At 46.9% G+C, this 15017-nt stretch overlaps 1 protein-coding gene and 1 long non-coding RNA gene across 9 annotated transcripts in view; one reads left to right on the top strand and one right to left on the bottom strand.

Annotated features, from left to right (window-relative positions):
* The window catches only part of EXOC6B (exocyst complex component 6B), a 1580787-nt gene that overhangs the window by 1028502 nt on the left and 537268 nt on the right, over positions 1-15017 (bottom strand). For both annotated transcript variants that reach the window (XM_078674493.1, XM_078674492.1), the window contains exon 11: positions 3533-3653. In XM_078674493.1, the coding sequence (XP_078530619.1) occupies positions 3533-3653 (121 nt within the window). The remainder of the gene's footprint in view (positions 1-3532; positions 3654-15017) is intronic.
* The window catches only part of LOC144817728 (uncharacterized), an 891613-nt gene that overhangs the window by 453323 nt on the left and 423273 nt on the right, over positions 1-15017 (top strand). For 4 of the 7 annotated variants that reach the window (XR_013606963.1, XR_013606959.1, XR_013606960.1 and 1 more), the window contains one exon: positions 2724-3521. This is a non-coding gene — a long non-coding RNA (uncharacterized LOC144817728). Of the gene's footprint in view, positions 1-2723; positions 3522-15017 lie in introns of those variants that run through there. The other 3 variants (XR_013606961.1, XR_013606962.1, XR_013606964.1) reach the window with 1 other exon arrangement.

The raw sequence follows: 15017 nt of genomic DNA, 5'->3' as shown, positions 1-15017 counted from the left end.
TAGCTAGTGCCTGTTCCAATTCCTTGGCTGAAAAGTGTCGGCCCAAGTTGTGTTCCCACTTGTGTCTGAGGGGGATCTAAGCCGATCGCGGAGTGCTGTCGCAGTGAATCTGCGAACCACCGCGTCAAGTGCCTGCCCTGCCCCATGACATGTAAATACTGTCTAGTGAGGTGCGTCTGCGGTTCAGTAGCAAGGTCCCCCATCTCTCTGAGTGTGGGGCTTCCACCGAACGGTGTAGGGGGGATTGCCCTGCGGGGAGCCCCCTCATCTTCCAACAGTGTTGCAAAGGGGACAAGTGAGCCTTCACGATAGAGATCACCCTTGGTCTGTATCCCAGCTTCATGCCAGTGCTGTAGCATGGCGGACGTGCATACCGGCTGACCTCTGGGGGAGCCTTCCAAGGGAGGGGCATAGGGTACTGTGCTCCGGGTTATATAGAGGCTCCTCCGGTAGCATCTGTATGCCACATTCAACAGTAGGGACTCTGGAAGACGTGTTCGCGTGCCAGGGTGGAAGAGTGTAAGGATCTGGGGCAATGTAAACGGTGGGCGTGTGGACGCCGTATCGCTGCATTGACGATCTGCCAACCATCTGGCGATCCACTGGAGCTGATCCGCCAGGTAGTAGTGTTCAAAGCAGGGAGCTGCCAGACCCCGCTGGTCCGTGGGCAAGTATAGCTTCCTAATCGCCACCTTATGGCAGCTGGGGCCCCATATGAAATCCCTGGTCGTCTGTTCCAGCAGAGCGAAAAAGGATGTAGGGACATGGGTAGGTTGGCAAAATATTACAGAAGCCTCGGTAGGGCGACCATTTTCACCAACGCCACTCATCCAGCAGTGTAATTTTTATATTAACATGTCCTATGGTGTGATATAAAACTGTTGGACCTAGATTATGTATAATGTTTTCTTTCTTCAGGGGCCCTCGGTTTCCTTAGAAGGGCCTCTAGGACGAAACATGATTCCGTCTAGTTCTCAATAAATGTTGCCCCGTGGGTGTATGCTGCCCTTTTAACCAACGTATTGTACACTATGACGTCAATGGGGGAGGGGGTTATGGTCCGAAGCCCCTTCTTTAGGGGCTTCTGACTTTATGTCCCACCACTTCTCTTATGCTGGCTCTAGGCCATGAAAAGAGCCTATCGCAAATTGATCTTGTGGTCCCCTTTACCATTGATTTTCTCTTCCTCCTCTTCTTCAAGCTCAGACGAATTTGGAGACTCCAGCTCCAGGTATTCCACCTCAGGAGGGTGGAGTTTGAAGGGATTTTGAATCCTACTGAAGTCTTTGAAGGCAAAAGACCCGTTACGCCTACTGAGACTTCAGTGGGAATCAAACTCCCTTCAGGCAGTGATCAAACTCCACCTTCCTTTTTAAGAGGGCCTCCATTTCGGCCTCAAGCCTGCATTATTTCCTGTCAGTGTCAAGAGCGCTCTGTTCAGCAACGAGGCCTTCTTCGGTCTACTTTTCTCAAAGATCTTTTCCCTTGCATGCTCTCAATCTCTTTCACAGTAGAGGCTAGTTCCTGGGCATTACAACCATTGGTTCTTTGTACCACAACCTGTGGCATTCTTTGTACTCGTTCTTGACCTCGATCTCCATTGGTTTCCTTGTCGGGTAGCCTTGGAGTCCAAATGCTTCAGCAAAGTCCCAGTGCACCTTTAGGGTGTTCCCTAGTACTTTTTGTACTCGCTGTCTTTCTATATCTTCTCCCTCTCCATTTCGGTGACCTTTTTGATGTCCGATCCCTCTTGCTGTGCCACCTCAGTTTCCTCAGGGTTTTCATCACTCAATAGCCAGAGGTCCCTCAGCGATGTTTCTGTTGTGACTGTGCCATGGTGTAGTGAGCTCAATTCTGTTTCTCCCTTGCCTTCAGAGTCTTGGGAGGGAAAGCTGCACATATGTCCCAGCCCTCCAAACTGTGAGAATAAGCAAAGGGCTAACTTGGTGTTCAGGTGATGAGTTGACTTCTAGCTAAGAAAATCAATGTGTATCAGATGAAGTTTAAGTGAAGAGGTCCAAAACCATCAGTCCAATTCATCAATGGCAGGAGACCCAGATGTAGGTAATGAGTCACCACTGTAAGACAAGCAAGTTTCAAGGTTTGGATGGGAGGGCAATAGAGTGTAAAACTCTGCACTGACAATAGTTTTAACCAAAATTGGATCTTGTATGAGTAGGCACTATGCCAGCCACCACTTTGTACATCTCAAAGCAAAAGTAAATTAGGTTTTGTTGGCCTCCTCACAAAACAAGCAAAATCTTGCAAATTCCACATAGTCAAAGAGGACTCCCCTGGTGTTGCCTTACAGGAGAAAGCCACAGAGATCACTTGATCTTTCAGATATATATGGCTGGTTCGTGCCTTGTGCCGGAGGTGCGCCGTGCCATATTTCTTCCGGTCAAAATCTAAAGAGCGGATTCAAACAAAGGAATAATCTAGTCTATCTCAGGAAACAAGCCTTGCATACGTGTGCTGGAATGTAGTATGGGATAGCACATTTCTTGCACTTAGAGGATTGGTATTCAAGTAATAATGGTGTCAGGGGACCGTAGGGGTACAACAGGAAAATCAGTCTTCAAAGATCTGCCTTATGATTACCAAGAGAAGCTAGCAGTTACTGGAATAGCATAGACACAGCTCAAGGGCAAGAGCGCAAACTGCAACCTCTTGATGGTAACAAAAAAAGGATATCTAATAGTCTTTTGCCATGTCCTTCACAGGGAAATGGTGTAATTAAAGAAACATGACTATACTTGGAGAATATGCAACTTTCTGGTATCCAGATGCTCCATCACAGATGTGGGAGGTCAGCCCTTTGAAGGATTGCACGAAAAGTCAGGACTACAGCGTCTTGTCTAGGAGCCAGGTATGAGAAGGCACGGCCCTCCTGCTTTTGTGTTTGCCTGGGGAGTGTGCTAATGGGGGACCGGCAGAGTGAAGGTGTCTGGAATTCCCATGAGGAGCAATCCTTTTCGAAGACCACCACTTTGATGTTCTCTGAGTTCAGTTTGGCTACATGTAAATGACATAGCTTAATGGTAGACAGCTATGAATGTGAATGGATATGTCCTATTGTTATTAGCACACTGTGGAACACTGTCAAAACTAAGAAAGCTAAGGCCATGTAGTGATTATCAAGGACTATGATTTGGCAATAAAATGTTAACCTTTTATGAGCTCTGAACAAACCCCATAAATGAACAGGAGTTTTTAACTGTTGTTCTGGTTTTATTAACAATTGTTAACCACAGCATAATATCGACAAACTCGATCCAATTGAGAATCACAGCTGTTTTGTTGTTGCTGTTTTGATGGCATGTATTTAGGTCTGTTTGAGCAATGCAATGGACGATGGGCAGAATAAAGGCATAAATAGATAGTAAAGAGAAAGAGGTATGGAATAGAGGTGGAATTTTCAGGAAGTTAACACCATCTAGTGATAATCCCAATCTATACCACACTCAGACTAAAGCAGACTTTACAGTTCCACGCACTGCACTATAAGTATGGTAATTTATCAATGACTTACTGAATGTGTTCGTAGAGCAGCTACAGTCTTTGAAAGAGCCATTTCCCACAATTCGTCAAGATAGGCTCTGTTGACTAAACCATGGGACGTATGCAAGATGTGATCCTCAACTACAAAAAACCTAACAAGAAAAGCAAAATACAGATGGAGTTAATTAAAAGACTGTTCACCAAGTCTGTCAGACACAAATATTCCGCCAAGCTATTGAAAAGAACTTAACAGTTGCTGGAAAACGAAGTAAGAGGGACTTTTCTGATTAAGAGGCAAAAAGTTGCATAAATAAAAGACAGAAAAAACAATAGAATGTGTGCCCTAATGAATGCCAGATTTGCATAATATGTAGGTATTTTCACAACACCAATTTGCTGGTCTACATCATATAATCTGCAACTGATGGGGGTTCATTTAAAAGTGAAAAAGGTTAATGTCCAAAATTACTGTAGTAATGTTTTTGTGCAACAGTGTGCTGAAATAAAATAGCAACAAACAATCTGGCTGCTCCAAAGATTGGTTCAAAACAACATGTGTAATAGTTAAGTCACAAATGGAATTCAGCATGCCACTTTTAATTTCTGGATTCTTAGATTTCTAATTCCTGCAGGGAGCTTCAAGGTTGTTCTCTGAGGCCCATGCTCTTCAACATCTATGTGCCCCCAACAGCAAACGCTGCTTTCGAAATGATGTCCTGTGCCGATGACACCCAATTGATGAGATCGTTTGGACAAATGCAGGTGGATGAGAACACAGCTGCCCAATTGATATATCCTCTTCCATTAGGCCCACCCACAGGGTCGGTGTTGAGATCATTAAATTGGATCCAGATTAGTAAGCAATATTATTTTGAAACACCTCTGCCATGCTCATTGAGACCTGCATGGGGTGGACCCTTCCTATCTCCATTCAAGAATTGGGTTCTACAGCACGGCTAGGAGTCTTAGACCATCTGATACTGCACTTGCTATTATCCGACACAGCTAAAAAGTTAGAAATGTAGACGATCCTTTTCTTACCTTGCACCCTATCACTGGAATAGCTCCCGATCCAGATCTGTACTGGTCAACTTTTTATCACCTTTAAAATCTGCTAAAACCTGGTTATTTTAAATATCTGACTACTGGCATGCCAGCTATTCTCTCCTGTAGGCTTCAGGCTCTAGTGCGGGGATACTCCTGTTGGGCGGTGACCAGTTAGGTTTTTTAGGGGAAGAGACACACGCACCAATAAACAGGGATCAGTTGAAGGCACATTATGTGAGCACCAAATACATCTTGTACACCATATTAGCAAGTTGGCACTTTATGCTTTTCCTTGATCATCTACCCTATTTAATAGAAAGCTTACAGTTTGCACCCGGAAATGTATGCATTCCCAGGATGCCCCAAACCCCATTGCTTTGTGTGGGTTTCAGTTACATTAAAAGATCTGTCAAGCATCTTGGCATCTTTATGGGTTAACTTGACAGGTTAATTTAGACAAGATACTACTCACATTTAAGCACTTAGCACTTTTTTTGCCTTTTGATCATCGGGGTAACCATCAGGCAGCCTTGTGAAGGGAGGCAGCTTAGCACTTTAGGCTCACAACAGCAGAGGTACTGTGGCCAAGTGGAGCTGACCATGCATTTTACGTCATTATTATTTATTCTGTGCCTGTACATTGGTTTTCATTGGCTGTAATACTCATTGTAGATATTAATAATGTTTATAGTTGTAATTGACTTATAAACTAATTTTTGACTGACTGACTACTCCTGCTGGAGTGAGCTGTTTGCTATTATGTTTTTGTTAATTAACTGCTTGTTATTAAGTACCCAAAACATAATATATGGTATAAGACTGCAAGCCCCTACCTCCTCCACCAAGGCACCTACAATGTGTGCTTAGACCATACTACTGAGAATTAGAAGGTTCAGGTGTCCAAAGATACAAGTCAGCTGCCTGAAGGTAGGTCTAGGTGTAGCACCTGTTACTTCTCAGGATGCTGCCCCTTCCTGGGTAAAGCAATATATTGCCCTTGTGTAGTACTTCAAACGCGAAGGATGAGATACCAAGTACTTGACTCTCCTCAAGCCATGCAGTATGTTTCTGGTAAATTGTCGGACTGCTGTTTTGCCTGGTTTCAGGATATCGATCATGATTACGTCAAACCCACTCCACAGATTAACCTCTTCTCGCAACACTGCCTCACGGATATCCTCCCTTTCATTTGACAGTCTAAAAGCCTGTGATACACTGCTGACCCTCACTGTACTGACTCCTAGGACTTCTCCTCAAAGTAACCTTACTGCCTCTCTAAAAAATATTGCAAAGTGAAAAATGTTCCTATAGCCCGCGCCCTTTCACAAGTTCTTGGGGACATGGATGCCTAAGAAAAGGCAACCGATCCAATGACTTTTAGAACAGCAATGGAACATAATATCTCCTGTGGAAAACAGCTACGACTCATAGCAAGGACCAGGTAAGTAAACAGTTATCAGTTCTTCATCACAACTCTCATCTAACTTGGTCAACGTCAGGAGTACAAACAGACTATGATAACATGCAACACCGATCCATACATGATGACAAATGTGTTTTTATATATCAAAATGTATGTCTTCTTAAGCACTGATAATTATTTGGGAACATTTCATTCCAGTTATTCGCTCACTGTCATTACAGACAAGTACCAGTGGCAAGCAAGTCTTTATTGGTCGTGCTTAAAGGTCTATTTATTTTTAAGTGCATGCCCCTCGACATTTATCTGTAGACACATGGTGGATAGAAGAATGTGTCCATGGTGACTGGGTTTCTACAACCTGTGTACTCGTTATCACTTTTGTGAAGATTGGGCACGTTTGGAGCTTGCTTTCTTTCTCCTGTAAATGAGATGTGGTTTTGACTCCATTTTTGCACGTTTTCCACTTTCTGGTGGTCATTGCATCGGTGTAAATGGCTGAGTTTCTCCTTGCGGCATAGTGTGTTTTTAGGAATTATATTGTATTTGTATATATATTTTTCAGTACCCTTGTCCTGACGAAGCCAGAAGAAACCACTGGCGGAAACGCGACCGCGACTGCGTCGACAGATAACTAATAGTGTTTGCTTTACCCCCCTGTTTTTCTTTTTGTTTAGGGTACATAGTTGTATATTTGTATATATTGTAATTACCTCAATTTGATTACTGTATATAGTCTGGTCATCTTCCCCCCCCGGTTTGTTGACTCAATATTTTGTCCTTTGCAAAAATTATGATCATTTATTGTTAAAAAAGAGCGTAAAAAACAGGTTAATAAATTGTTTCCTGTTGTGAAGTAGCGTTTGCTTAATTTATCCCTTAATACCTTTTTGTTCTATTTTCTCATCCATGTGATGTTCCTTGCCCAGGTATGGGAGGGTAATATGGGCAGAACCCCTGTTCATTACGCAGTAAAAGTACGAGTCCAGCCAAACCAGTAGGCCATGTCTACACTGAATGGAACTGCACGCATACCATTTGAGAGATGGAAATACCCATGGACAGAAAACACACACACAGCCTCACTTTTTCACCGGATGTAATGTAATGTAATGTGTTCATTTATAGCGCAGCTTTCACTCCATGGAGCATCTTGGCGCTTTGATAAGACATAGGCAGTGTGGGCTGATCGCTCTGAAACAGCTAGAGGTATGGCCAAGAAATTGAATTATATCAGACTTTTGCATAGGGTGTCGGATTGGCTATATATCCATGTTTTGAGGTTTTTTCTGAAGACTGATTCCATCGAGATTTGGCAGAGATGCAGGGGTAATTTATTCCATGCCTTTGAGCCCAGGACCGCCAGTGCCTTCCCTCCTCTGGTTTTAAGTCTGAATCTAGGGATGGTGAGGAGGTTCGCTTTCGCAGATCTGAGATTTCGTGAGGGGGTATAGTGTTTAAACATATTCTGAATATAGCTAGGTCCTCTTCCATGGTAGGCCCTAAAGGTGATTAAGAGTATTTTAAAGAGAACCCTTTTATGTATTGGTAGCCAGTGTAGAACGTACATTGCTGCTGTGGCGGATGACTTCCTGTTCCATCCCAACACCAGTCTAGCCGCTGCGTGTTGTACTATTTGCAGTTTATGGCAGACCGTCCTATTTGTCCCTGCATAGAGACTGTTGCAGTAGGCTAACCGTGATGTAATAAGTGCTACTGCAACCATTTTCCGTGCTGGAAAAGGTATTAGGTCAAAGAATTTTCTTAACCCCTTTATAATGCCGAAGCAAGTTCCAGCCACAGCTACTGCTTGTTGTTTAAACACTAGGGCTGAATCGAATCTGATCCCTAGGTTTCTGACTGATGTAACGGTGCTAGGGGGGGCAGTGGCGTCCTCCGGCCACCATAGGGTGGGACTTAACAAATTGTCTTTCCCATATGCCAGGATCTCAGTTTTCCCTGAATTACATTTCAGATGGTTTTCGCTCATCCATTGGAAGGTGGCTTTGAGGCAGTTTTTTAGGTTACTTTCCGCCTCTCCGGTGTCGTCGTCCAGTACTAGGATGAGCTGTGTATCATCCGCATACGAGATGGTATTTATATTGAAGGATGATATAAGTGTAATCAGGGGGGCCATATATGCATTGAAGAGTGTCGGGCTCAAACATGAGCCCTGCGGTACTCCTGAGCGGAGGCGTTTTTCTCCTGAGCTGAAGTGGCCTAAGGTGATTACTTGACGCCTATCCACTAAAAAACTTTTTATCCAGTCCAGGACATTTCCCGCTATCCCGGCAGCGGCTAAACGGTCCACCAAGATGGAATGTGAGACCGTATCCAAGACCGCAGACAGATCGAGGAGGACCAGGACAGCCTTCTTTCCCTGATCCATTGCTGCTCGGAGGATTTCGGAGGTGAAAATGAGGGCTGACTCCGTCGAATATTGACTCCTAAAGCCTGCTTGGTTTGGGTCCAAGATGTTATTGGCCTCCAGAAAAACTGTGAGTTGTTTGTTCACGGCCTTTTCTGTTAATTTGCAGAGGGCCGGTAGCAGGGAGATAGGTCGTAGATTTGCCAATGTTGTTGGATCAGGTAGCTGTTTTTTCTGTAGTGGTTTTACCGCTACTAGTTTCCATTCCGCCGGAACTATACCAGAAAGTAATGAGGAGTTCATGATACTGTTTATGGTGGGATTTACGATATCAACCAGTGTGTGAAGGACCAGAGGTGGGCAGGGGTCAAAAGGGGACCCTGATTTAATCACCAAAATTCCCGTCCGGGACTCTTCTAGACTAATGGGTTCGAAAACTGACATGCAGGCCGTAGTGATATCAGTTCTACTGTCCCTTACTTCTCTATTCAATGTGTGATCACATATGAGTTCTTTGAATGAATGCTATATCAACGAAATAAAAACGAATACACTTGGTATGTTTACATTTTCTCATATGCAAGAAGGACTACTGTCTTGGTACACTGATGCATGCATGGGTCACTGGAGCAACCCAGGAATTTTAATCTGTCTTTTTTACACTGTGGAGCAAACTGCTAAAAACGTTAACTATCCTCACAAGCTGACAAATGTTCGAATATTTTTTAACCATAGTTCAACAGCTGAGTGAACGAAAGAACTTGCCCTGCTAATGAAATAACCTCTAAGTAGGAATTTCTAGGATATAGAGGCAGCTCGACACGAAAAACAATTCTGTTCCTTATCCTGTAAGCATCTGTTTGTTGCATGTAGTGCTGTAGACTCACATGCTCTACATATCTATCATCTAGTGTTGGGCTCGGACGTTTGCAATGTTGTTTTCCTTCGAAGAAGCCTTTAGAGTCATGATGTTTTGGTGAATCCTCCACTGGTTGTAGATTCTAATGTTGGTTTAATGAGTCACTGACTGTAGAACCCTACTATTTCCAATGGCGCACCGACTGAAATGTTGAATTGTTTTCTTTTCAAAAAAACAAATGCCATTAAAGAGAGTTGACAAAAAAAATGAGTCACTGACTGTAGAAAAGTTCCCCTTTTGACATGATTACCACCCACATTTTGTCTGGTATCTGGTGCAATTTTGACTGAAAGTGTGCTGGGTTTTTGCCAGGCCAGGACCCTAGCACCAGTGCTCTTTCCCTAAACTGTACGATTGTTCCACAATTGGCAAGTCCTTGGGATGACCGCCCGGACTCGCTCCTGACCGGTTGCTCCCTCCTTGCTCCTCTCCCAGTACTGCTGCTGTCTTCCTGGGGATCTTTGCACTGCTGACTGACATCACGGTATCGCCTGCATTCAGTAAATTAGCGATATCGCCTGCATTTGGCCAATTTGCGCTGTGTTTTCTGAAACTTATAGCTCATAGCGCATGTGATTGTAGCGCCGCCCGCCCTGCATTGCATGTGATTGTAGCGCCGCCCGCCCTGCACTGCATTTAGCTGTGTTTGCCCAGCTGGCAGCAACGTGTATTATTTTGTTAATCTCCTTTTCGCTGTCCCAGGCGACCTACTGCCCCTGCCTCGCCTCCCCTCTGACCTCCATTTTGTTTGCTGTTGTTGTTTTCCCTGCCCCTCCTCCCCGCTACCGCCTCCCAGCTGCTGACCCTCCCACGCTCCGCCCCCTCCACTTTCCATTTATGGCCAATGCCTCCACGCGCAGCGTCCACGCGCTTCGGCCACGCCGAAGGTGCGCCAAAGGTAAGCCCGTCTACGCCCGTCCGCGCTTGGACCGCGCCCAGCGCCAGACCCCCTGCCCCTCGCGCTCCCCAGCCCTCCCGCATTACCTACGATGCCGCCACCCTCCTAGCCCTTAACCCCGGTCGCGCCCCCAACTGCGTCCAATCCGCTCCCGGACACACCCATGGACCTTTCTCTTGCTACTCCTGCAAATTCAGCGGCACCGTCAACATCTCCGCTACGACCACCCCACAGATCCCCGACCCCAACCACCTACAATGCATCCTTCTCAACACCCGATCAGTCCACAGGCACGCCATTGACCTATGGAATCTACTAGACACCATTTCTCCGGACATCGCCTTCCTCACGGAAACATGGATGAACGCTTCCTCCGCACCAGACATCACCATTGCCATCCCTGAAGACTATAAGATCACTCGCAAAGACCGTACCAGCCACACAGGAGGAGGGATCGCTATCGTCCATAAGAAATCAATCCGCATCTCAACCAGCTCTGACGCCAACCTCGCCAACTCCGAACACCTCCACTTCCAAATACACATCGACCCCAAGACCACACTCAGAGGCACCCTCCTCTACAGACCACCAGGACCCCGAGCTAAATTCAGTGAAGACATCACAGACTTCATCACTCCACACGCGCTCCCCTCCAAAGACTACATCCTTCTGGGAGACCTCAACTTTCACCTTGAAAAGATCAACGACCGCAACACCGCCACCCTCGTGGACAACCTCGCCAACCTCGGACTTAAACAACTAGTCACTTCCCCCACCCACATCGCAGGTCACACACTCGACCCAATCTTCACCTCCAGCAACCATGTCTCCTTCAGCCACACCACGGACCTCCTCTGGACTGACCACAGCTGCGTTCACTTCACCTACAACAAACCAAAACCCAACATCCACCTCCAACCTACCCTGCAAAGAAACTGGAACAAAATCACCACGGACCAAATCTCCGCATCGCTCCTTCGAAACTCCCCAGCCCTCTCCTCTAACACCAACGAAGCCGCCGCCAACCTCACCCTATGGTTATCCAACACCGCCGACACCTTAGCACCACTGAAAAAACGTCAAAGAAAACCTGGCAGCAAGAAGGCCTCATGGTTCAACGATGATCTCAAAAAGTCCAAGAAACTCTGCCGCTCCCTTGAAAAGGCCTGGAAAAAAGACCCAACCACCAGCACCAAGGACGCCTTCAAAAGCGCCACCCGCACTCACCACCAATTGATCCGAAAAGCCAAGAAAACAGCATTCAAGGATCGACTTGACAACAACGCCCACAACAGCAAGGAACTTTTCAACATCGTCAAGGAATTTTCCAATCCCTCGGCCAACTCCAACGACATCACCCCCTCTCAAATCCTCTGCGACTCCCTAGCCTCATTTTTCCACAACAAGATTGCAGACATCCACAACAGCTTTGACAACCAACCCGGAAACCAACCCACCCTACCATTTGCTGATCATCTTCCCCCCGTGAACACCCTTAACGACTGGAACCCAATCTCCACTGAGGACACCATCCGCCTGATGAATTCCATCCACTCAGGATCCCCCACAGACCCATGTCCTCACCACATCTTCAACAAAGCAGACTCCATCATAGTACCGCACCTCCGAGACGTCATCAACTGCTCCCTCAACTCCGCCACCTTCCCGGAAGACTGGAAACACGCTGAACTCACCGCCCTTCTGAAAAAACCAACAGCAGACCCCACCGAACTCAAAAATTACCGCCCCATCTCGCTTCTTCCATTCCCGGCCAAAGTCATCGAGAAAGCTGTCAACAACCAGCTCGCCGCCTTCCTCGAAGCCAACAAATCCCTCGACCCCTCACAATCTGGCTTCCGAGCAAAACACAGCACTGAGACCGCCCTCATCGCAGCAACAGACGACATTCGAACTCTTCTGGACAATGGAGACACAGTCGCCCTCATCCTCCTTGACCTCTCTGCAGCTTTCGACACAGTCTGCCACAGCACCCTTTTACAACGCCTCAATAACATCGGAATCCAAGGAAAAGCACTTGAATGGATCACCTCGTTCCTCACCGGAAGAACCCAGAGAGTCCGCCTTCCTCCATTCAAGTCCGAGGCCTCTGAAGTCATCTGCGGCGTACCACAAGGATCCTCACTCAGTCCCACCCTCTTCAACGTATACATGAGCCCCCTCGCGGCCATCGCACGCCAACACAACCTCAACATCATCTCTTACGCGGACGACACTCAACTGATCCTCTCCCTCACCAATGACCCCAGCACCGCCAAAACTAACCTACACGAAGGAATGAAAGAAGTTGCCGAATGGATGAAACAAAGCCGTCTGAAACTGAACTCGGACAAAACAGAAGTCCTCATCTTAGGTACATCCCCCTCTGCATGGGACGACTCCTGGTGGCCAGAAGCCCTCGGAAAAGCACCCATCCCGACAGACCACGCACGGAACCTAGGCGTCATCCTGGATTCTTCACTCTCAATGAACAGACAAGTCAGCGCCGTATCCTCTTCCTGCTTCAACATTCTTCGCATGCTCAGAAAAACATTTCGCTGGATCCCCTCCAAAACAAGGAAAACAGTCACCCACGCTCTGGTCACGAGCCGACTGGACTACGGAAACACCCTCTACGCAGGTACTACCGCAAAACTCCAGAAGAAACTCCAACGAATCCAAAACGCCTCAGCCAAGCTCATATTAGACATCCCACGCAACGAACACATCTCTGGTCACCTTAAAGACCTCCACTGGCTTCCCGTCAATAAGAGGATCACTTTCCGTCTGCTTACCCACGCACACAAATCACTCTACGACATCGGACCAGATTGCCTCAACTCACGACTGTCCTTCTACACCCCCTCCCGCCAACTACGTTCTTCCAGCCAAGCCCTCGCCACTGTACCTCGCATCAACAAGACCACCATGGGAGGCAGATCCTTTTCATACCTGGCTGCTAAAACATGGAACTCACTCCCCGCTTACCTTCGCCTTACCCAGAACCACCTAGCATTCAGAAAGCAACTCAAAACATTATTTGACAAGTAATCCTCCTCCCCTTCCTAAGCGCCTTGAAACCCTCTGGGTATGTAGTGCGCTATACAAATTCCATGACTTGACTTGACTTGACATCCTTGTAAGTCCCTAGTAATTTGGCAAGTCCTTGGTATCCTTGTAAGTCCCTAGTAAATGGTACACCCGGTACCTAGGGTATTGGACCTAAAGCGGGTCCGTCAGCGCTGCAGTACAAGTTCTGGCACCCTAAAGCACCCCTCACCAAGATCATGCAAACAGCCATTGCAGCCTGTGTGTTTTGGTGCAGAGAAAACTGAACTGAACAGTCGACATGGCACACATCCCTGTGTAAAAAGAACAATTTATGGTCAGAATGCAGAACAATGTCATACATTCACCCCAGTACAGAGATCTGGGCCTAAATCCATCGTTGTTTTTGCTCACCATGCCATTCCAGTTTGTAGCCACCCAGCCTCATGCGAATCAGTCTTAACAGCCCGAACTGCCAGGCCAGGTCATCCCTGGACTGGAAACAAGCATCCTAGGAACAGTTTCAGGCTTTTAGCCCTCATCAGCCAGGATAGCTTGACTTCAGTGGCATGGAGAGCACTGGACCGATGCCGGGGCACACCCATCCCACTCGGGTGACAAATGCAAAAAGAACAATTGATGGTCAGAATGCAGAACACTGTCATACATTCACCCCAGTACAGAGATCTGGGCCTAAATCCATCGTTTTTTGGCTCACCATGCCATTCCAGTTAGGATTGTTCCCATGAGGCATGGGGTCAAGACTGATTTGCATGTCGCTTAGTCTGAACTGAGGTGGCGAAGTGAGCTAAAAGAATGATGATGGATTCAACCCAGATCTGTGACTGGGGGTGAGTGTCTGAAAAGTTTCAGCGCACCGTTCATCGTCTCCTTGTCTTTGCGCACATCCCTGTGTGCCAAAACTGCCAGCACTACATGTGGTATAGGTAAGTCACCCCTATGGCAGGCCTTACTGCCATAAGGCAGGGTGCACTATACCCATGTGAGGGCATATCTGCGAGAGTGGATATGCCCCGGAGATATCTAAGTTCACCCTTATATATACACCAGTGCACAGGGAAGCCATAACAAGTACATGGCTGAACACTTGTCATTAGGAGTTCCCCAGCTACATGATGGCTTCACTGTACCCCAAGGTGTTTGGTACCAAACACCTCGCCTTACTAAAGCCACACTGATGCCAGTGCCGGGTTTATTAATAAATGCACAGCGATGGCACCTTAGAGGTGCCCCCCAGAAAATCTACAAACTACTAGTGTTTTGACTGACTGGTCTCGACCAGCCAGCCACCATAGACAGGTTTCTGACCTCCTGAGGTGACAGCCTTTGCTCTCTGAGGACAGGAAACAAAGCCTGCTCTGCGCAAAGGTGATCACATCTCCTCCAAGCAGGATGGACACTTCGGGGATGGAAGTTTCAAAGCCCCTGCCGCCTTTGAAATATGAGTCTGGGCCTCTCCAGATAGTGGAGGTGCCCACTCCCCAGTTCTGACCCCACTTTTTGGCGACAAGACAGGTGGGAAAAATAGTTAGATTAGGCGGTGTGCCCACATTTATGCAGCACCACCTCTAGGGAGGGCCAGCTGATGTGGACCCTGCTTTTCAGAATCCTCCATCTTGCGTTGGGGAGAAGTAGCCTATTAGGGTCAGGGTAATGCCCACTTCCGACAGGAAGAGGTCATACAGAGAGTGTAGACGCCCTACAGGTAGGCAGCCTATTGGCCATTATCCGGTTCTCCCCTTAACGCCCCTAAATTGAGTGTTTAGGTGGCACCCCGAAGACAAAGAAGAGCTGCTGA

This window comes from Lissotriton helveticus, chromosome 2_1 (genome assembly GCF_964261635.1).
Source record: "Lissotriton helveticus chromosome 2_1, aLisHel1.1, whole genome shotgun sequence".
Classification (NCBI taxonomy): Eukaryota; Metazoa; Chordata; class Amphibia; order Caudata; family Salamandridae; genus Lissotriton; species Lissotriton helveticus.
The sequence above is the reverse complement of the archived record's forward strand: the minus strand, read 5'-3'. Positions and strand labels throughout refer to the sequence as shown.